Source organism: Rattus norvegicus, chromosome 9 (genome assembly GCF_036323735.1).
Source record: "Rattus norvegicus strain BN/NHsdMcwi chromosome 9, GRCr8, whole genome shotgun sequence".
NCBI classification, from domain to species: Eukaryota; Metazoa; Chordata; class Mammalia; order Rodentia; family Muridae; genus Rattus; species Rattus norvegicus.
The window spans coordinates 1,569,942-1,593,101 of NC_086027.1; the positions used below are offsets into that span (position 1 = coordinate 1,569,942).

The window sequence follows — 23,160 nt, forward strand, 5'->3', positions numbered from 1 at the left end:
GTGCATCCCCCCACCCCCCGCCACACACACACACACACACACACACACACACACACACACTCTCTCTCTCTCTCTCTCTCTCTCTCTCTCTCTCTCACCATGTACCAGCAATTTTTTTTAAAGTCCTTAAAAAAAAAAAACGCTCTTCATTACACCCCCCTTAGTCAGACCCCAGGGAAGGTCTCCCTGTACGACATGTGCTCTGTGGTACCCTGGAAGGACTTGGGCCTCTCCCCACGCTGTCTCTGGAGCTCCTCTGTCTCAATGCCACTTCAGGATGTTGGAAGGATGTTAAATGAAACAGACAGGACTGTGACAGTGAATTTAGGCCACAGTGACTCTATTCTCTTATCTCAGGGCACATTTCACTACCTGGAGTACCCCCTGAACCATAGTACCGGGGTACCCTTTTTATATGAGAGTCCCCTTGAAGTCATCATCAAACCACAGCAGAGAGGGTTTCTGATCCTCTGGAATCAGAAAACTTTATTGGTGTCCTCCAATTCAGGTGAGCCACACCCTGTCCAGGCATCCTCCAGTGGGGACGGACATGGACTAGGGACCCCAGATTTTTGTGTATGGTCATGTGCACATAGAGACTTGTCAGAGGGGCTTGCCACCGAATTTGGGAATTGCTGTTTAGTCAGGAAGTCCAGGGATCCCCCTGTTCGTGCCTTCTTTGCTAGGGTTACAAACCAGTCTAGACTTTTACATTGGTGCTGAGGGGCTAAAGCCAGGTCTACACTGAGGGATTCTCGGTAGGGGTGCCCTACCCCTAAACCACACTCTAATCCTCTTTTAGTTAATTTGATACGGAATTTCACCAAGTTGACCAGGCTGTCTATGAGGGGGTAGGAGGGGTGGAGGGTGGAGGGGTAGGACTGGGAAGGGGTGGGGGGCGCACAAACGTATATGGAGTGCTTGACAGCACCTTGCTTTTATGCAGGCCTTTTCTCCATAGACTGTGTAAAGGCAGTCTGAGGCATCCCTTCCAAGAACACGGGGCATTTGCTTTAATTGGGACTGGTAGTCAGAGCTTAGTCACCAAAGAGGCTCACAGGGGTCACATTTCCCCAGAGCATACTAGTCTCGTGTTCTGAAATAGCAGATGTCTGTTATATCAGATGTATGTCTCTCTCCTTGGTCTTTTGAATAGCAAGCTCTAAAACCAAATGGGGGTAGAGGGGAGCAGTGCAGGGAAGTTCCGCCAGTGCTGTAGATGCCTTCTGTGGGATACATTTATGGGTAATCACAGTTTACCTCCCCCTCCTAGGCCAGATCGTAGAAGCCATGCAGTTGATGGAAGAAGGGAACATCAACGACTTAAATGTTGAGCATGCCAAACTCACCATTCACAGCATTGCCTCGAGTACGTGGCCAATCCACTTCAGGTTGCCTGCCTTTACCCTGCCTCCTCCCTCTGCCACCCTTCCCTATCTGTGATTGGCTGGGGCTTCGCTGTTACACACTTTGGGTGGAAGCTCTGTCGAGTGTGATTGGTTAAGATTCGGCCCTGTGGCTGTAGTTGACCTCTGACCTCCTGAGCTTCTGTCTGAGCTCTGGCACACTTGCTGATAAAGGGGCGACTGATGTTTACATCCTGTTGTTTGTTTCTTGCAAGTGTAAGTGTGAGGAGATTTGCATGTGTGCCTGGGTGAGTGTGTGCAGGTCAAAGAACAACTTAGAGAACTTTGGTATCAACTTCTACTAAACGGGTCCCAGAGATGAGACTTAGGTCTTCAGGCTTGACAAGGAGCACCTCTACCTGCTGAACCCCACCCCATCCCACCCGACCCCACCATTTACATCTCACAGAACCTCTCATTTTCCTTTCTCTTTCCCAGATACTTACGAGCTGGCTTTTTTGGTAGAACAAGATCAACTGTACTATGGAAGTCAGAGTTACATGGGAAACTACATAATCAAAGTGCGTCTGAGGGTTTGGCCAACAGTATGATAAGAACCTTACTTCATAAGCTTGGGCAACATGCTAGTGAAGTGTCCTTGTTTTGACGCAAGGCCTCTTGTGGCTAATGCTAGACCTATATGTAGCCAAGGATGACCATGAAGTCCTACGAATCCCCTTGCCCCACTCCGGAGTGGGCAGGTACCACCAGGCCCAGTTGCGAGGTATTTGCCAGTGACAGGCAGGTGCCATCATGCCCAATTTTGGGGTATTCTGCCCACAAATCCAAGGCTTTATGTATACTAGGCAAGCATTTTAGCCACTGAGACCTACCCTACACCTTACAAATCAGGACCAGGCCCCAGACCTCAGTACCATAAAACAGAACAAAGAGAAAGTGATTATATATATATATATATATATATATATATATATATATATATATATGTATCCAAGTCAGTCCCAAGCAGCATTTACACACACCAAGCAGACCTGACCTGTGGGCTGATGACCTTAAGATCACAACTTGCAATACCAGTAAACCGATGACCTAAGTTCGATCCCCAAGACCCAGTGATGGAAGGAGAGAATTGACTCTCACCAGGTTTTCCTCTGGCCCTGTGCGTGCCACATAATAAATAAACGTAATGAAAATGTGTCTTTTAAGGACTCGACTAGGCATACCATGCTGAGTCTAAACTTTATTCACAGTTCTCTGGAGGGTTGAGACAGGAGGGTTGCTGTGTTTGTGAGGCCAGCCTGGGTAGGCTACAAAGACACAAGATGAGGAGAAAAGAAGGAACAAGAAGGTTTGACCTCAGCACTTGCTCCTACCACAGCTGTCCAATCAACAATTCTGGTCTGAAGAGGCAAGTGTGCATTTCTGGGACGTCGGCATGCTGGAGGTCCTCACCCCCGTTTCTGACCCATATTTCCCAGCGTTTGACTTCAAGAAGTGCCTGGTGAACGTGCAGCTCGCTCTCATGGACCAGAGCCTGCAACTCGAGCCATGTAATGTAGGTGATCCCTATGACCAATAGAGGGAAGTTACCTTTCATACGCCACTCCCTGGGCTCACCTCTGTTTTAGAATGGGGGAAACGGAAGGAAAACAGTTCTTTAGGAGGCTGTGGTAAAAGGATTATAAATTCTTCTCAAGCCTGTGCAATTCAAGAAGACTTTGTGTTAAAGGAAAAGTGAACATAGGGCTAGATGTGCGGCTTGAGGGTGGATCCCCTGCCAGGGATGCCCTGGTGAGGAGCTGGGGGGTATGGTTGTGAGAATGTACACAGCATGTGCCACTGTGCAGGCCCACTATTCAGTATTTCGAGAAACAAGCCAAAAACCCTCCATAAGACCACGGTTTCTGGAAAAGTACGGTGGGACTGCTTGTCTCCTTAAGCACTCTGGAAACACTGGGTTTGGCTGAGGCTTCCAGCACGGGGTCAGACGCCCTGCTGAGCACAGCATCACCCTCACCTGCCTTTGCTTCAGGAGGCTGGGCTGGGACAGCCTCTCCTACAGCCTGCCGTCTCCCCCAGGTGGAATTTCTGGAGAGCACCATGGAAGATAGAATGTTCATAATAGACATGAACAGCAAGCTAAAGCTGTCTGCCCTCATGGTACCCCGGAAGGGCATGAACCCCACCCCACTGGTGAGTACTCCAGCCTGTGTCACAGGACGACATTCTGCCTATCCTCAGATCTTCTTGCATCACAGGCTACATACTGCCAGGCCATACCCCCAATTCTTGTTCCTCTCCTTTCACTGTGCCTGCCTCCTCCACACTCATTCTCTCCCTGTTTAACCTTTTCCTTTTCTTCCTTATACCCCTCCTCCATCTCCTCCTCCATCTCCTCTCTCCTCCATCTCCTCCTCCTCCATCTGCTCCTCCTCCATCTCCTCCTCCATCTCCTCCTCCATCTCCTCCTCCTCCATCTCCTACTCCATCTGCTCCTCCTCCATCTCCTCCTCCATCTCCTCCTCCATCTCCTCCTCCTCCATCTGCTCCTCCTCCATCTCCTCCTCCATCTCCTCCTCCATCTGCTCCTCCTCCATCTCCTCCTCCATCTCCTCCTCCATCTCCTCCTCCTCCATCTCCTCCTCCATCTCCTCCTCCATCTGCTCCTCCTCCATCTCCTCCTCCATCTCCTCCTCCATCTCCTCCTCCATCTCCTCCTCCTCCATCTCCTCCTCCTCCATCTGCTCCTCTTCCATCTCCTCCTCCTCCATCTCCTCCTCCATCTCCTCCTCCATCTCCATCTCCTCCCCCATCTCCTCCTCCATCTCCTCCTCCTCCTCCTCCATCTCCTCCACCTCCATCTCCTCCTCCTCCATCTCCACCTCCTCCATCTCCTCCTCCTCCATCTCCTCCTCCATCTCCCCCATCTCCTCCTCCTCCATCTCCTCCTCCTCCATCTCCTCCTCCTCCATCTCCTCCTCCTCCATCTCCTCCTCCTCCTCCATCTCCTCCTCCATCTCCTCCACCTCCATCTCCTCCTCCATCTCCTCCTCCATCTCCACCTCCATCTCCTCCTCCATCTCCTCCTCCATCTCCTCCTCCTCCATCTCCACCTCCATCTCCTCCTCCTCCATCTCCTCCTCCTCCATCTCCTCCTCCTCCATCTGCTCCTCCTCCATCTGCTCCTCCTCCATCTCCTCCTCCATCTCCTCCTCCATCTCCTCCTCCATCTGCTCCTCCTCCATCTCCTCCTCCATCTCCTCCTCCATCTCCATCTCCTCCCCCATCTCCTCCTCCATCTCCTCCTCCATCTCCTCCTCCTCCATCTCCTCCTCCTCCATCTGCTCCTCTTCCATCTCCTCCTCCTCCATCTCCTCCTCCATCTCCTCCTCCATCTCCATCTCCTCCCCCATCTCCTCCTCCATCTCCTCCTCCATCTCCTCCTCCTCCTCCTCCATCTCCTCCACCTCCATCTCCTCCTCCTCCATCTCCACCTCCTCCATCTCCTCCTCCATCTCCTCCTCCTCCATCTCCTCCTCCATCTCCCCCATCTCCTCCTCCTCCATCTCCTCCTCCTCCATCTCCTCCTCCTCCATCTCCTCCTCCTCCATCTCCTCCTCCTCCTCCATCTCCTCCTCCATCTCCTCCACCTCCATCTCCTCCTCCATCTCCTCCTCCATCTCCACCTCCATCTCCTCCTCCATCTCCTCCTCCATCTCCTCCTCCTCCATCTCCACCTCCATCTCCTCCTCCTCCATCTCCTCCTCCTCCATCTCCTCCTCCTCCATCTGCTCCTCCTCCATCTGCTCCTCCTCCATCTCCTCCTCCATCTCCTCCTCCATCTCCTCCTCCATCTGCTCCTCCTCCATCTCCTCCTCCATCTCCTCCTCCATCTCCATCTCCTCCCCCATCTCCTCCTCCATCTCCTCCTCCATCTCCTCCTCCTCCTCCTCCATCTCCTCCACCTCCATCTCCTCCTCCTCCATCTCCTCCTCCTCCATCTCCTCCTCCATCTCCTCCTCCTCCATCTCCTCCTCCATCTCCCCCATCTCCTACTCCTCCATCTCCTCCTCCTCCATCTCCTCCTCCTCCATCTCCTCCTCCTCCTCCTCCTCCATCTCCTCCTCCATCTCATCCACCTCCATCTCCTCCTCCATCTCCTCCTCCATCTCCTCCTCCTCCATCTCCACCTCCATCTCCTCCTCCTCCATCTCCTCCTCCTCCATCTCCTCCTCCATCTCCTCCTCCTCCATCTGCTCCTCCTCCATCTCCTCCTCCATCTCCTCCTCCATCTGCTCCTCCTCCATCTCCTCCTCCATCTCCTCCTCCATCTCCTCCTCCTCCATCTCCTCCTCCTCCATCTGCTCCTCCTCCATCTCCTCCTCCTCCATCTCCTCCTCCATCTCCATCTCCTCCCCCATCTCCTCCTCCATCTCCTCCTCCATCTGCTCCTCCTCCTCCATCTCCTCCACCTCCATCTCCTCCTCCTCCATCTCCACCTCCTCCATCTCCTCCTCCATCTCCTCCTCCTCCATCTCCTCCTCCATCTCCCCCATCTCCTACTCCTCCATCTCCTCCTCCTCCATCTCCTCCTCCTCCATCTCCTCCTCCTCCATCTCCTCCTCCTCCTCCTCCTCCATCTCCTCCTCCATCTCCTCCACCTCCATCTCCTCCTCCATCTCCTCCTCCTCCATCTCCTCCTCCTCCATCTCCACCTCCATCTCCTCCTCCATCTCCTCCTCCTCCATCTCCTCCTCCATCTCCTCCTCCTCCATCTCCCCCATCTCCTCCTCCTCCATCTCCTCCTCCTCCATCTCCTCCTCCTCCATCTCCTCCTCCTCCATCTCCTCCTCCATCTCCTCCTCCTCCATCTCCTCCTCCATCTCCTCCTCCATCTCCTCCTCCTCCATCTCCTCCTCCATCTCCTCCTCTATCTCCTCCTCCATCTCCTCCTCTATCTCCTCCTCCATCTCCTCCATCTCCTCCTCCTCCATCTCCTCCATCTCCTCCTCCATCTCCTCCTCCTCCATCTCCTCCTCCTCCATCTCCTCCATCTCCTCCTCCTCCATCTCCTCCTCCTCCTCCATCTCCTCCTCCTCCCCCTCCCCCTCCATCTCCCCCTCCATCTCCCCCTCCATCTCCTCCTCCCCCATTTCCTCCCACATCTCCTCCATCTCCTCCTCCTCTAACTGCTCCGTCATTTCCTCCATCTCATTTTTTGTCTCTTCCTCCTCCCAGGCAGGGTCCTTCTAGCATACCCAGACTCTCCCTCTCTTGTCCCTGCCATTCTGCTGTGCCTCACAGCTCAATGACCTTGGGCTCTAAGGCTGTGACAGACAGGGCAGATAATCCAGTGACTATGCTGCACCTAGGAACTTGTTGTGCAAAACAAGCTTCTGTTTGCCAAGGGTATGAAGTGGTCCCCCCAGTGTCTGTCACCTGGGGGACAACTATCTGTGCATTCTGTTCCAGGTCATGGTCAGCAATCCCCATGCCCTGGGGTTTAAGGCAAACCTCACTCAGTTTGGCAACATGTATGATGGCAACTCTAAGTTCAAACTGGTATGTGTCTGTGTCTGTGTCTGTGTCTGTGTCTGTGTCTGTGTCTGTGTCTGTGTCTGTGTCTGTGTCTGTGTCTGTGTCTGTGTCTGTGTCTGTGTCTGTGTCTGTGTCTGTGTCAGGGGCTTTGACCAGAAACTAACCATATCTCAGGCACTATTTATTTTGTTTTGTGGTAGTAAGACATGAGGTCATTCACTAGGCCAGGACAGCCTTGGAGTATATCATCCTGTTTTGACCTCTCAAGAACGCCAGCCTCACTGTGCATTCTGAAAAGATCCCTCCCTTCCTAAACAGGCTTCAGCTTCTCTTCTTGAGCAAGACACGCAGCCACCACCCACACATGCCATCATAAGGAAAGCTGGGATGTAGCACACACAGGGATGTTGAGAGCTGTGTTATCTGGGGAAAACTTAGATAGAGGGTTGGATTCTGGCAGGGGCCTGGGTGAGCTCCATTTGCCGCCCTTGTATCCATCATGACGGGAGCTGGGACTTACCTGTGCTGCCTAGGAACACTTGTCAAGTCTACTTGACATCACCGTAGTAGGCCAGACTCAGCCGATCCTACTTTAAGCAACACCTTGGGATATTAAATGCCAGTGAGCAGGAAGACAGTCACAGCTCATGACACCTAGGACTGGTGTCACTTAGGACATAGAACATAGTGGGGCTGGACAGTGGATGGATAAGCTCCCACAGCGCCTGCCAGTCACCCTTCTCTTACCAGCTCATCCCAACTGGGGTGACATCTGTTTGAAACCCTGCTGCAGCTGACTGTCTTTGTGTCTTGTTTGTCTCCCTCCCTCCGTCTCCATGTCTGCCCCTGCTACCATTTCATAGGATATTGAACTCCAACAGCAGCAGCACTGGGGCAACTCAGAGTTGAACTTCACTGCCAGGTATGTGACCCACTCTCGGGCTGGAGGTTGCTCCCCACTGATATCTACAGGGATCCCTAGAGCACAGTAGGAGTGGGGCTAAGCTGCAACTTTGGCTTTGGAAGAAAAACGATGAAATTCATCTGAAGTTCTATGTAGGGTCTGGGACTGGAGGTTCTTGGTGGAGCACTCACTCAGGATGCATGGAGCTCCTCAGGTCCTGAGTATAGTAGCACATGACTGTCACCTCAGCACCACAGAAGTAAGGGCAGGAAGATCAGGAGTTTGAGGTCAGCCTTGGCCATCTTACAGGGAGTTTGAAGCCAGCCTGGGCAGAAAAGTCTGAGTGTCTGAGTGTGTTCGTGTGTGTGTGTGTGTGTGTGTGTGTGTGTGTGTGTGGAGAGAGAGAGAGAGAGAGAGAGAGAGAGAGAGAGAGAGAGATAGAGAGAGAGAGAATGTGTGGTATCTGTGAGTATGTTTGTGCCTGTGTGTGTGTCTGTATGAATATGTGTCAGTCTGTGTGTCTGAGTGTGTATGGAGGAGTGTGTGTATAAGTAAAAATATTTAAATTCTTGCACGTGGTTCCTTCCCACCTTAGACCATTTGTGTTCCTGGATGAAAGATGCACATACAGCCTTATATTTTAATCCGCCTTAAGCAGCACAATAGCTGGACGGCTGCCTACCCTTCATGCTGTTAGAATCCACTCCCTATTGATAACCCCATTGTCACTATGTTTCATCTTGGCTGCTCTTAGCTCCAATTAGTCAGCCCTCTGGCCCATGTTCTCTTGACCCTTAGCAGCCCACGATGGCCCTCATCCCCCCACCTTGTACTTTTTTTCCACCCCATTGTAGCTTCTTCCTGCTTTCCTTCTCTCCTTTTTCTTTGTTGTCTCAAGCCAGGAAAATCTAAACCCCACCTATGTCTCTTCTGCCCAGTTATTGGTTATTGGCATCTTTATTTACCAATCAGAATAACTTGGAAGCAGGGCTCCAGGGGTTACTTGTAGACTCTTTGGGGCAAAGAGTCTTGGGGTGCCCCAAATTAGCATTAGAATACAAGCAACATTAAGCCAACCCACTACGTGTGTATGTGTGTGCCTGTGTGTGTCTAGATGAGTATATGTGATTGTTTGTGTATGAGCGTGAATGTGTGTGTTGCTGTGAGTGTGTATTGTGTGTGGTTTTGGTGTGTCTGTGAGTGTGTGTGTGTATGTGGGGGGTTGTACCCTAGTCTGTTTTCTGATGCTTTAATAAACACTGTGACCCAGAAGAACTTGGACAGGAAAGGGTTTATTTGACTTACACATGCTGATGCAGCCCAGCTTTGAGGGAATCAGAAACTGAAGCTGGACTGATGGAGAGGCCATGGAGGACAGCTGATTCTTGGCTGCTGCTGCTGCTGGTTTGCTTGGCTTGCTTTCCTCTTCTTTCTCCTCTGCCACCACTGCCCAGCACTCGGCCTGCTTTCTTATATAACTCAGGACCACCCACTGTAGGCAGAGCCTTCCCATATCAACCACTAACCAAGAAAAACATGGGCTAATCTGATAGGGGCAGGTTCTCAGTTGAGCTTCCCTCTTGATGCCTGTGTCAAGTTGCCCAGCAAGAGCAGCTATGACAGATATGACAGAGGGTATACAGTCGAGGGGGTGGATAGATGGTGGTGTGGCAGAGGGATGGTGTGGCAGAATGGGTGAAGGGTTTGTCCCTGTCATATTGTAGCATCAAGCACGAAGCCATCTCCTCCATAACCGTGGACATAGCTGACAAGACACTTTCGTGTGTGGACCTAAAGCCTCTGGTATGGCAGCTATATTACTCACAATGGACAGAAGGTGGGAAAACTCAGACAGACAGAATATATGGCCTGAATACCAATCAAATATTGCTCATCCAGGAGAAGGAATGCAGTTTTTACACACAGTTACAATGCATCTGACTGTGCACTTTTGAGGGGAGGGGATGAAGAATTAGGTGTCCCCTGATGTGACATCCACTGAGAGCCACTGTGTCAGGAGGCATAGGAACTCGTCCCACTTAGTGACCAACCACAGTGGAGCTAACGTTGGCTTTTCATGGAGTGAGTGACCACCTTTCTGCCTCGGTTCCTTGCAGTCCACGCTCATCTCAGTTGGCTGTGACTTGACAAAGAAAGTTATTGTGCAAAAGTAAGTGCAACAGCCCTGGTGCTTGGGAAGGCAGGGTGGGGCCGGCACATCGCTCTACTGAGGTGATGAGGTGATGTCAGTCCATCTACTTTTGAATATCCTTAATGGCTCTATAATAAATCAGAACCCTGAAACATACATCCATGGAAACAGCCAATCCTGGGCTGGGAGGGGATCAGTCAGCTATAGTGGGTGAGCATGTGTGTGTGTGTGTGACTATGTGTGAGTGTGGGTGTGAAAGCGAAAGTTCTCTCAAAATGCCAAAGCATCACACCTCTAGAGGTGGCATCACGGGGTTGTGAGCCCCTCCCCAGTGAACGCCATCTCTGTAGCCTCATTTTTTATTTATTTATTTTTTCTTTTTTTCAGAGCTGGGGACCGAACCCAGGGCCTTGCGCTTGCTAGGCAAGCGCTCTATCACTGAGCTAAATCCCCAACCCCTGTAGCCTCATTTTTAATTGACAGAGAAGGCTTTGGCATCCTTCCTAGCATCGTCATAGGAACCTGCCCGCTAAAGCCTGGGCCAGGCGTCCCAGCTCCCCCCAGCCTTCCTGGTGACCCCAGTGAAGGGCATCTCCCCTCCAGATCTGCCCAGTTCTCTCTCCACTACAGCAAAATCTCTGCCTGTGCCATGGGGATCCTCGACCCGGTGCTGCTGCAGAAGAACTATAGTTACACCATTGAGAAGTGAGTCACACTCTGCACACCTCCCAGTCCTCCACACCCTGGGAACAAGGATGATTGATTTAAAACTGTATGGGCCCAGGGGAACATGCAAACATAGCAGCTAGTGGGATGCATTGTTGTGCCCTTCATAAGGCTTCTCCTTTGATGTGGCCCTTTGGCTCAAAACCAAGCCTCAGTCGCTGGCCCTAAGCTATGTCAGTTAGCTTTTCATTGCCAATGATAGGATGGCCACAGCCAGGAGCACCCTGGAGAAGAGGAACTCAAGCAGGAGCCTAGAGACAGGAGCCGCTGCAGCGGCTGCAGGAACTGCTGCCTACTCCCGTGGCTCACTCTGTTTTCCTAAGTAACTGAAGAGCAGGGCCCAGGAGTGGAACCGTCTGCAGTGAGCTAGGCCACACACATCAGCCATTAGTCCAGAAAATGCACCACAGGCGTTTTCTCAACCGAGGTCTCCTCTTCACAGACGACCCTGGTTTGTATCACACTGACAAAAACCCAACCGTTACAATTGACACCTCGCCAACTTGACACACAAGTACATCAGCATTCAGCCATGACTTTCCCTTTCTTGTTTGTTCCCAATATCTTACTTTAATATTAATATTACATTTAAGAATACAGTCCAACTTCTAAACATCCCAGGCTTTAACATTTCAAGCACATAAAAAAAAATCAGTTTCTTGAAATAGTATCTAATGTCTCTTTAAAAGTCTGAAGCCCTTCTACTGTGAACTCTTGTAAAAGGGAAAAGCTGAGTTAAACCCGTTCTTCCTCCAAGAGGGAGAACTAGGCCACTGCTATCGATCAGAGTGAACACCAAGTTCAACACTGAAAACCAGGTCCCGGAGCTCAGTGCCCCACATCTGGTATTCATCCATGGCCTCTGGGCTCCAGGGTCTTCACGGCTTTACATCACCAGCTGCGCCCTGAGCAGCACAGACAGACACAGGCTGGCTCCACCTCACACTTGCTGCTGTCCTCAGGGTCACCTCCAATCCTGGAATCCTCTGTGAAAAGAGGCTACACTTTGACCTCAGGAGGCCAGGCCTCACCTTTAGTCAGAGGCTATCGACTGCCACTGAGGCTGTACCTCCACCAATGGCCTCTTCTGGCCTCTCAATGCCAAGCCTCAGCTACTCTCCATGACCCCTTCATGCTGCCAAAACCAGCACCACCTCTGCGACTCCTACATGTTATCAAGTTTTGCTGCAACACAAGGTACAACCTTGGCTACCTAGAAAATAGCTTCTGTGTACTGACTCTCAGGAAACACTTCCCAGAAAATTTTGCCTCAATGATGCAGAAACCCCAGTGGCTTGCTCAGCTTGCTTTCTTATAGAACCCAGGACCACCAGCCCAGGGTAGGCTCCACCTACAATTGGCTGGGCCCTCATCAATCTGTCCAAGAATTCCTTACCACACATGAGTCTGGGAGGAGGAAGATGGGAAGATGGGACAGGTCCAGTTTTGGTCGCACACACACACACACACACACACACACACACACACACACACACGGTATATAGATACATGAAAAGTGTTTTGTTTTTTTAATGTCAGTCCTGGGCTGGGGAATGGCTGTCAGTGCCTGAGTTCAACTTCTGGAACCTGTGATTTAGAAAACACAAATGTGAGTTGCTGGGGCTGGTTTCTGGTCACTGTGTTCTTTGTCTCTTAAAAGGGAAGCGTACAACCCAACCAGCTACAGTGGTGAAGCCCAGGATGACCTGATAGTATTTTACCAGTACAAGGAACTGGGCTGTCCCCGCTTAGTCTACTACGACAAGCCGTGGAAACCTGTGGTGGAACTGTAAGGCCCCAGCCTTTCCCTCCCCCTAGGACAGTTTCTGCTCCTTGTCCCTCTCTCTCCCCACTGGCCTTTCATACCAACTCTGGCTGTCCCGAGCCAGCCCCATAGCTGACTCAGCCACTGAGCCACAAGCTAAAGAGGCACACACCTGGGTTGTAGTGTGAGAAACACTTCCATTCCCATGATGCTTCTGCCTGACTGGCAGATCTGCACAGTGGCCCTCTGACTATTTTTGTTCATATTATACCAACCTCTAGTACACTATGAGGCTTGGTCTGGCCTCGAGCTCTGCACACACCCGCCCCAGCCTCTAGGTGCTGCGCTGTCTTGTGCACTACACCAGCATCTTTTCTTCTGAGCCCTTCTGTGCAATCTGTGGTCTCCTCATTCTCTTCCCTCCCAACTCGTTCCCCACCTGGAGCAATGCGTGTGCTTCCATGATTGGGGTTTTGAGGGATGAATAGGAATTTGTCAGGCAGATAATGAAGCCACGGCCACGTAGAGACTCAAAGACACTCAGGTAAGTGCAGTTGTTCATACTTGTGATCCCAGAACTCAGGAAGTTGGGGCAGGATTGCAAGTTGGAGGCTAGGCTGGGCTGCAAAGCAAGATTCTGTCTTAAGAAGAAAACCTTGCTGAAAAGTTGCCTGGAGGCTAAACATACACAGTTCAGACTTTTTCCTAAATATACAGGAATGTGGGCAGTGTGTGTGAATGCATGGTGAAGCTTTCTAGAGGTAGAACTTCTTTAGTTGCTGGAAGCTGACGGTAAGTTCCATTCACCTGTGATTATCTGGAAGATTCAATGGCTATGTCACCAAAGGGCTGTCTTCCGAACAGGATTCTGCTCTTGTCAGGTGACAATATTAAGGCAGTACCTCATTTAGCATAGGCTGGTCACAGACTCTCTCTCCAATCAAGATTAACTTTGAGCTCCCGCACAGACACCTCTAGGAGTGCTGTGACCACAGGCATGGACCATCAGGCATGGCTTTCTGTAGCCTTGAAGTACTGTCCAGGTGGCTGATGACCCCATGAGTGTCCTCCTGTAGGGATGACTCCATGAGTGTCCTCCTGTAGGGATGACTCCATGAGTGTCCTCCTATAGGGATGACCCCATTATTGTCCTTCTGTAGGGATGACCACATGAAGTGCCCTCCTGTAGGGATGACCCCACGAGTGTCCTCCTGTAGGGATGACCCTGGCAGTATCCTGTGGTCCAGCCCAGCAGTCTCACCTTATATCTCAGGTGGAAGGATGGGACTCTAGAAGAAATCATGAACGCAGAATATGTCATCTTGGAGTTGAATGGAATAGTCACCTATTCATACTCCTTGACGGCTGCCACTGCCCACTGCCGATCACAGCCTCAGAACTGGAGCATCTTTAAAGAAGACGCAGAGAAGCCGTCCCTCTGGAACAGAGAGGTAGGCTCTTGTCCAAGCTGCTCACTCTCACCCAGAACACATGAAGCCCTGGCACGGTTGAAGATATGTACTGATTTCTATCAGTCTTCCCATAATATCCCTGTAGTGTTGAAGGCTGAGGACCTGCTACAGAGCAAGTACAAGGCCAGCCTAGGCATCACAAGTCTCTCAGATATGGTAACTACCACCTGAAAGACTTTTTCTAAATAAGGTCATACTCTGCCTCTGTGGTTGGCAAAGCAATCGAATATCCTGCAAGAGTCCTAAGAAGGGCAGAGGGAGGGGGCTGCAAGGGTTATGAAGCCCAAGGTCCTACACACAGGGATTTGCTTAGGAGTTAAGTGTAAGAGTATATGCTGTGTGAAGGATAGAGGCCAAGGCCAAGCTCATTGGGAATAGCATCTCTACCCCTTGTCCCCAGACCTATGTCAGCTGCCATGAGGACAACCAGGACAACCCCCTGCTATGGCCAAATGTCGAGTATCAGATCTTAGGTGGCAGGACAGACAACAAGATTATTTTTGGCCAAAGAAATGGAATCTATACCTTCTATCTGACTGTGGTGGATCCATACTACAGGTGAGTGGAGGGCACACTATTCCTGGGGGCCTTGAGGAGAGGCGCTGCACAAGTTCTGGTGTTGTGGTGTACCCCAATCACCCCAGTGGTGGGGAGCTGGGCAGGCACAGGAGGACCTAGAGTTCAAGACCATCCTTGGCTACATAACTAGTTTGAGGCCAGCCTGGCCTACATGACACCTGTGTCAAACTCACACACAGAGGACGCTTGTGGAGCTGCCTACCAGTGGAGACTTTGCCTGCTCTTCCTACTCCTGCTTCCTGTTCCCCTGACACCTGGCACTTCTTGCCCTCACTAAAAACTCCCTCCCCTCGCTGAGGCTCTCTGTCCTCTCTGTGACTGACCACAACAGGCAGCTTCAGCACTGGGCTTTGCCCTTCCCCCACCTTTTCCCTCCTCTTGGTAAAGCTGAAGACCTGTTACTGTGTGTTTCTTTCTAACTCTGATGAAATTGTCCTTAGTATTCCCTGGACAAAATCCCCAAACCAAAGCAAGCAAGCAAACCAACCTTAACACCCTCACACAAAGAGATCTGCTGTGTGTTGAAAGGATGAGAGCTGCCACCCAAGACCTGGGTTTACAACCTGACAGACTGTGCCCACTGTGCCCTGCAGCTATTGCGACCTGAACACCATATTCAGTGTGTATGTATATGGAGCCTTACCTGTGGCAGAGTTCCGACCAATGACCAGCATCCTCCTGATGGTCACCGTGACACTGTTTACTATGTGGCTGGCCTATGCCATTCCCAAGCAGCTGAGGACAGAGAGGGGCCGGCGACTTACAGGTTTCTGTTTCCAGATATTCAAGTACTGCCCAGGGATCTGCACCTGTGCTTGGCTTCGGGGCAAAATGAGAAGGGGGCTGCGCTCCAGAAGGGTGAAGGACCAGCCAGAGAAAATCCCACAGATAGGCAAGAAGCCAGACATCAAGAAATAGCCAAAGACACAGGGGCGGCCCTAGACTCAAAGTGAGCCCCAGTGAGGGGCCTTTCTCTTCCATGTGTGTCCTTGTTGGCGCTTGTTCCAATAAATTGTTAACAACAAAGAGATCAGGTTGCTAAGTGCCAAGGAGGGCGTCATTCCTGAGCAAGGCCCCAGCTCCTCACTGGGGACCATCCCTAAGCTACACCTCCATCCTCTCAATGGGAGAGATTCTGAGCTGGGGATCACCCCTGACCATGCCCCTAGCTACATAGTCTTTGTCAGGACCTCTGGAAGAACAATCCGAGCCTTAACCACTGGGCCATCTTTCCAGCCACCCTGGCTCCCTTTTCTTTCTCTTGCTTTCCTAGTGCTGTGAGGCTGTAGGGAAGGAGCTCAGAAGGAAGCCAGTGTTGGCAGACTCTAGCTTCTCTGAGCCAGCATGCCCATGGTCAGAAGCGTGAGTAGGGGGAAGTGATTGCTGAGTTGGGTGACTCATTCTATCTGTCCTCATTCCTGAGCTGTGGAGTGAAGGTTCTAGGAAAGGATGGGTTGGTAGTAAATGGCTTGCCCAGAAGGAAGTGCTGACATCACAGTGGGCTACCTGACTGAAACTCCCCAAGGTCATCCCCACACATCACACGGTGATGAAGTCCCCTAAATGAAGAGTCCAAAAGAAGACTCTTGGCCTACATTGTGTTTGACAAGAGGAAGAGAGGCGGACCTGGAGAGATGGCTCAGTGGTTAAGAGCACTGAATGCTCTTCCAGAGGTCCTGAGTTCAATTCCCAGCAACCACATGGTGGCTGGCAACCATCTGTAATGGGATCTGATGCCTTCTTCTGGTGTCTGAAGACAGCTACAGTGTACTCATATACAATAAAATCTTTAGGGGGGGCTAGGGATTAATGGGGTGTCCCTGAGAGCAGTAAGCTACATGATCCTCACTGGTATGTATGTATGTATGTATGTATGTATGTATGTATGTATGTATGTATTTGGTTTTTGTTGTTTTCCCCTGAGACGGTTTCTCTGTATAGCACTGGCTATCCTAGACTTCACTGTAATCCAGGCTGTCCTCAAACTCACAGAGATCCTCCTGTCTCTGCCTCCCAAGTGCCGAAGTCAAAGGTGTGTATCTTTTCACATCTTTTTTGGGTTTATGAGATTACAGGGTGTTTCTCCAGGTGCCTGGGATGAGTTGGGAAGAAATAAGTCAGGAGCCACAAGGCTCACACATGGGGCTTAAGAGGAGTCTCAGTCACTGTTGTATCATTGTGAGGATGTCTGAAATCACTGAAGGAAGACCGAAGACTCAGATAATATACAAAGACAATGAACGGCAACCCTTCTTCGAAATGGAGACCCCCAAATGAAGACACACAGGCCTTCTTGCAGAAGAGTTAGGTGATGTCTAATGGGATGGGTAGGGCCAAAGTGCTGACCTTAGTACAACTTGGACTGACTTCTGTGTTAGTTCTACATTTAGAGTGTGGGTTAGGGGATCTAAAATTTCATTGGTGGGTGCTGTGGCGGGCACAAGGGTTGGCTTCTGATTGGCTCGTATCGGGTAGCGAGTGGCTTCTGATTGGCTCATGTCGGGTAGTGAGTGGCTTGTGATTGGCTCGTGTCAGGTAGTGAGTGGTCTGCATTTCAGTGTTATACATGTTTAACCACAGGATGAGCTAGGGCTGCCCAGCACGGAGGGTCTGGGATAAGGTATTTTCCTGTTCTTGTAGGTATCTCCAGGTTTTTCTTTGGGAGGGGGATTTCTGATCTTGTTCCTGGAATTTATGGTCTGTTCTGGTATGTATATGAGTCCACTGTAACTGTCTTCAGACACACCAGAAAAGGGCATTGGATCCATTACAGGTGGTTGTGAACCACCATGTAGTTGTTGGGACTTGAACTCAAGACCTGTGGGAAAGCAGTCAGGGCTCTTAACCGCTGAGCCATCTCTCCAGCCTGGCAACTCTTAACTGCAAGCTGGCTTACTGTTTCGGAGGGCTAGTCTGTGAGCATTATGGTTGGAATAGACAGACAGTAGCTGGACAGTTACGGTGGGCTTGCTGTGGGCTTTGGAATCTCCTCTGACAAGGCCACACTTCCTAATCCTTCCCAAGCAGTTCCATTAACTGTGGACCAAATATTGACATATGGGCCTGAGGGGCATGCTCTGACACCACAGGAGGAGTCTTTCTATAGTGAACTGGACTACTAATAAGAACCCAAGAAACTGCAGGTTTCGGGCTGGGCAGGAGATAGGCTGCACACATTTGGGCTCTGCTTGGTGCTAAGCCACATTTGCACCAGATTTCTCTCTCTGTAAATGCACGGTTGTCTTTGAGCTGCACCTGGGTCCAAGCCCCAGGTTTGATAGGCCAACCACCCAGGCTGAGTGTGTTGACATGCTGATGCAGATGATCCTAGCAGGAGGTAGAGGCAGGGGGGTCAGTTCAGAGTCATCCTCAGCTATCCAGTGAGTTCGAGGACAGCCTGGGTCACATGAGCCCCTCTTTCAAGTAACAGTAATTACGGTTCTGTCTATGCTGGCATTCGTTGCAGCAAACATCACTCGTATTGAAATTCTTGATGCTTCAGGCAGACTCTTGGAGCTTCAGGCTTGACATTGTGAAGAAATACAGCCACCTCACAGGGGACAGCCGTGTGGGGAAAGAGGACACGGGAAGTCACTGTCAAGCACTTCACAAGGATGTTGGCATGAACACTAGGCTGCCAATAACCACAAAGCCGAAAACCTCTGCTGTGGGCCTCACCCTTACCTAGCCTTTGGACAGGTAGAAGTCAGTGGTCTGTTTCTGCAATTCAAAAACACTCACCCAGTTGACACAAGACATCAATGACACTGAAGTGAGTAAGGAATGGCTGTTGTCTTAGTCAGTGTTCTGTGGTGTAAAGAGACACCATGACCACAGGACAGCATTTAACTACAGTCCATGGTGATCACAGTGAGAAGCATGGTGGAATGCAGGCAGACACGGTGCTGGAGAAGGAGCTGAGAGTTCTACATCCTGACCCACCGGCATCAGGGAGAGACTGTGCCACACTGGTCAGACTTGAGCTTATAAAACTTAAAAGCCTAACCCTAGTGATGTACTTCGAACGAGGCCACACCTCCTAATAGTGTCACTTCCTATGATTCACACATGAGTCTATGGGGTGCAGAGTGGGGACAATTCCTGTTCAAACCACCACAGCTGTTAAGAGGCTAAAAACATAGTCCATGATAGTTTGGCTCTGGACCTGCAATTTTCCAAACCTCTACTGCCTGATGTTCTAACCATCAGTCTTGTGGATTCCTCCCACAGGGGTGGATTCTCCTGCTTTCTGTGAATCTCAGTTCCCAGGCTCCATTCCCTTACTATGGTTGAGATCCCCTCCAGCCAGAGTGGGGAACAGAGTGGCTAGTTCAATGCATGTATGATGGCGAAACTGGATTGGGTGGAGGGTATGTATGCCTTACTGCACTGGCCTCACCTCACCATTCATTTCTTCTTGGATTCCCAGTCCCAAGACTCTAAACGGACCCTTGCCTCCCCCTCTCCATTCCCGTCCCCCTCCCCAACCCCTCCCTTGAACAGTGCACCCTTGTTCTGAGGGACTCTCAGGTCTGAGAAGCTCTCCGAGGAATGAGGGAGCCCTTTAAACACCGCACAACCCTGATGCTGGCGACCATAGCACTAAGAGATGTCACCTAGAAGGCCTACAAGTCCTGGGCAGGGTCTCTGCATGCAAGCTTTAGGACGTGAGTTCAGCTCCCCAGAACCCACAGAGAAGCCGGGTGCACGATCTGTGACCCTAGAATTGGGGAGCTGGCTCAGCGCGGCTGTGTGATCCCAAGTCTGCAGTTCATTCGCCCCAATAGCTGAACAGCAGCGCTGCTGTTCTGGGGCGCACGGGGGCGCACGGGGGCGCACGGGGGCGCTGGGACTGCAAGGGCTCAGGGGTACTCTTGGGTAAAGTGAGAAAGACACCTGATGCCAACCTTTGGCCCCTCTTTGACGCCCATGTACACGCATAGGCGGGCGTTCACGTACGTACGTATGTTCACGTGCTGACTCTGACTTCTCAGTCCTCTGCTGCCCCAAAGTGGTCATTGTGTGCAAAACCACTTCCTGGATTCATGGAAGTTTGGACTTGGGGTCTAAAGGCCCCGCAGATTCTGTCTGCATATCGAGTACTACAGGAAAAGGTGAGGTAGGAGTGAAGAGACACGGGAAACCTACCCCAAATCCTGCATTCTCCTGTCTCTGAGCGGAGCCTGGGCAGTAAGCACTCTCTTCCCAGCTTTGTCCTCAGCCTGTTGCAATCCCTCTTTCGTGAAAGCACTCCTGCCATCTCTGACCTCCCTGGGCAGATGGCAGATGCCGGCCTTGGGAACAAACGAAAGACAGCATATTCCAGCCTCAGAGTCGCCAAGACTTGTCCTCCCTTACCCTGATTTCTCCAGGTGCAGATGGCTCCTGTCCTTAAAGAAAGCAGGAGGCAATGTCCTTGAAGTGGTAAAAGCACACTCTTTTTTTTCTTTTTTCGGAGCTGGGGACTGAACGCAGGGCCTTGAGCTTGCTAGGCAAGCGCTCTACCACTGAGCTAAATCCCCAACCCCAAAAGCACACTCTTGAACTATGGGGAAGAAGCAATTAAGTGTTTCCAGGCAGCTGTGATCAATCCGTTTGTAAACTATACTAGTTTCTGATAATGGAAAGAATTAGTACTCTCAGGTCAGGAAGGTCCCTTTCCAGCTGGGAGGTTCTGCCTCCACTGTCTGACAAAGGTTATTTGAAGGACAGCACTCTCTCATCCCCGCCCCAATCATGTATCGCCAAAGCTCCAGAATACCAGCTTACACATACTCCTATATATGTCTCAAGCCCCTAGACTCCAGCATCGCATCCCTAACCTGCGCAGCAGGGAAGGTTTGCGATCCGGGTCAGGCTCTACAGATAAAGACTCTTTGTTTTTTTTTTTGTGTCAGACTCACAATTCCTGATGGTCTCCTGGGGTTCCTGTGAACTGGGCATAACAGGAGGATCCCAAAAGTTTGTGCTAGCCTGGGCTAGAGTGAAACCCTGTGTCAAAAGCACAACCAGCCAGCGCATGGCAATAAAGGCATTTGTGCACCTTACACTCCAGGGTTCAGGAACTGGGGCAGCAGGGTCTGAGGGTAAAGGTCATCTTCGACTACACAGGGAATACAGGCCCAGCCTGGTGATCCTGTCCCCTGTAGGAACTGCTATATTCTTCCACTGAAGATGTGCTATGTTGATTGACACACGTACTACTCCAGGTGAATGGACCCCCCATTTCTGGTTGAGGAGCAGGCCCAAGAACTTGAGCTATTTCTTTTCCTTCTCCCCCCCCCTTTCCTTTCTTCTTTTCTTTTTTCAGATTTGGACTCATGGAGTCCAGCCTGTCCTTAAACTCACTGTGTAGTTTAGACTGACCTTGAACTCCTGATGCTCCTGTCTCCACATCTCCAGTGCCATTTTATGTGGTGCTGCAGATGGAAGCCTGGACTGTGGGTGACAGTACTGCTGACTCAGCTACAGCCCAGACTTCAAAACCCCCACAGTTCTCAGTCACCAAGTTCCTGGAATACTGGCTGAGTTGAACTGAGGCCTGAGAGGCAGGAGGTCACTGAGCACCCACAGCAGAATCAACTCATAGTGTAAACCTAGGTCTCTGGGTCCAGAGCTCCTCAAAAGGCCATTGCTGAATTCTATAGAGTAGGTCACACGGCATCACAGAACATGATGTGTAGCATGGCTTCAGACTGTACAGAGATTTATTAACACAGAGCCACAGGGATGACAGCACCGTTGTTAATTTTCAATTCTAATTTTCTCCTGTGCTGGAGCTCTCCCTGGAGGGAGAAGGTGCCATACCTGGCCACTTACACTCTTGTAGACAAGAGTAGCAAACTATTGTATTTAAAGTATATTTTTCATTTTTAAAATTTGAATTTTAGAAAATAATATTTAAATAAAACATTTTATTATGTGTCTGTACATGGGTTTGCTCATGTACAGTTTGCACAGTTTGCACAGTTCCTAAGGAGGCCACAAGAGGGCATCAGATCCCTGGGAGCTGGGCTTACAGGAGTTTGTGCGCTGCCTGACATAGGTGCTGAGGAGGGACTCCGTGGTTTTCCCCAAGAGCAGCCAGTGCTCTTAACCCCCGAGTTGTAGCTCCAACCCCTTTATCTAGAATTTAATAACCTGTTTCCTTGTTCAGTTTACCAAGATCTTTTTGTTATGACTTGGGGCAGTGGTTCTCAACCTGTGGGTCGGACTCCATTTGAGGATCACATATCACCTATGCTATGATTCAGAACGGTAGAAAACTTGGTGATGAAGTAGCAACAAAATACTTTTACGGTTGTGGAGCACCAAAATATGAGGATCTATATTAAAAGGTTGCAGCACTAGGAAGTTTGATATCCAATAGTTTAACTAGTTTAGAAGTTCATTGTTTTATTTGTTGTTGGACTCGATCTCACAGAGATGCACCTGCCTCTCCTTCCTGGGTTCTGGTATTAAGTTCTGTGACAACACAGTGACACTGAGTCACCGTACAAGGCTCATACAGCAGTCAGGAAAACATCATAGTTATGGAAGGTCAAAGAGTTGGAGACAGGGCCACAGAGAAAACGGGGATTTAGAAGACCTGGAGAAATGGCTCATCTGGTAAAGCATTTGGACTGGAGTTCAAATCCCCAGCACCCATGTGAGAAGTCAGATGACTGGGAATGCCCATGACCCTAGCATGGTTGGGGGGGTAGAGAGGGGAGTGAGGCTGAAGCTTACTGACCACCAGCGTGGTCCCAGGTTCAGTGAAGGAGGCTGTCCGAAGTGAATAAGCCAGACACATAGAACAGGCCCCCAACTGTTGCATTAAATAAGAAAAGCACCATTCCATGCTAGCGCCAGCTACTCTCAGGCCCCAGTAATCTTGCCACCTTCATGGCTAGCTCCATGCAGAGACCACCCATCTCGTGGTTAGCTGTCACAAATCCAGGTAAAACAGTAAAATTAAAACTCAAGAGGCTTGTAATTTATCAGTCAGATTTATATCAGTAAATTCTCAACCCACAAAATGCCAAAACGAAGAACTCAGAGCCAACTAATATTCATATAAGCTGCCCACTTAGATTTGACAAATTGTCCTGTAGTAATCCATCCCTTATATGATATTCATAGCTACCTGTGGCTATTTAAGCCACACAGGTCTGGGTCATCCTTCTCTTCCTCCATCTTCCTTCCTTCTCCCTTCTCTCCTATCTCTCCCTCCTCTCAAAAACTCTCAGCCTGCCCTCCCTCCCTTCTGTCCAATCACAGGCTCCAACCTTGTCTTTCACCTACCCTCACCTGCTTACAGAGCAATTTACACCCAGCAGCCCCCACTTCTGCATACACACTTGCTGTACCCATCATCCACACTCACATGTATGCGGACACCACACATACACTAGGGAGACAGAAGACTGTGCTGTATGCACACGTCCATGTTCCCATGTTCCCATGTTCCCAGGAGTTAGAAGCTGATGCAAGAGGAGTATTGGAAACTCCAGGCCAGCCTGAGCTATGTAATGGTACTCTTTCAAAAACCCAAACCGAAAAAACCAATGAAGCCAGGTATGATGGTGACATATGTTAGCCTAGCTCTCTGGATGTCCAGGCAGGAGGATCAGAAGTCCATGGGTATTCAGCTACAAAGCCATTTCGAGGGCAGGCTG

At 50.5% G+C, this 23,160-nt stretch overlaps 1 protein-coding gene across 20 annotated transcripts in view; it reads left to right on the forward strand.

Moving 5' to 3' along the window:
- The window catches only part of Catsperd (cation channel sperm associated auxiliary subunit delta), a 38,568-nt gene extending 23,039 nt beyond the window's left edge, over nucleotides 1–15,529 (forward strand). For 7 of the 20 annotated variants that reach the window (XM_063267717.1, XM_008766772.4, XM_039084200.2 and 4 more), the window contains 14 exons: nucleotides 358–508; nucleotides 1,274–1,369; nucleotides 1,845–1,927; nucleotides 2,746–2,922; nucleotides 3,447–3,560; nucleotides 6,840–6,929; nucleotides 7,769–7,827; nucleotides 9,534–9,612; nucleotides 9,927–9,979; nucleotides 10,592–10,666; nucleotides 12,348–12,476; nucleotides 13,726–13,903; nucleotides 14,325–14,482; nucleotides 15,097–15,529. In XM_063267717.1, the coding sequence (XP_063123787.1) occupies nucleotides 358–508; nucleotides 1,274–1,369; nucleotides 1,845–1,927; nucleotides 2,746–2,922; nucleotides 3,447–3,560; nucleotides 6,840–6,929; nucleotides 7,769–7,827; nucleotides 9,534–9,612; nucleotides 9,927–9,979; nucleotides 10,592–10,666; nucleotides 12,348–12,476; nucleotides 13,726–13,903; nucleotides 14,325–14,482; nucleotides 15,097–15,421 (1,767 nt within the window). In that variant the 3' untranslated portion in view covers nucleotides 15,422–15,529. The other 13 variants (XM_017596639.3, XM_063267711.1, XM_017596640.3 and 10 more) reach the window with 9 other exon arrangements.
- Nucleotides 15,530–23,160: the final 7,631 nt, after the last annotated feature.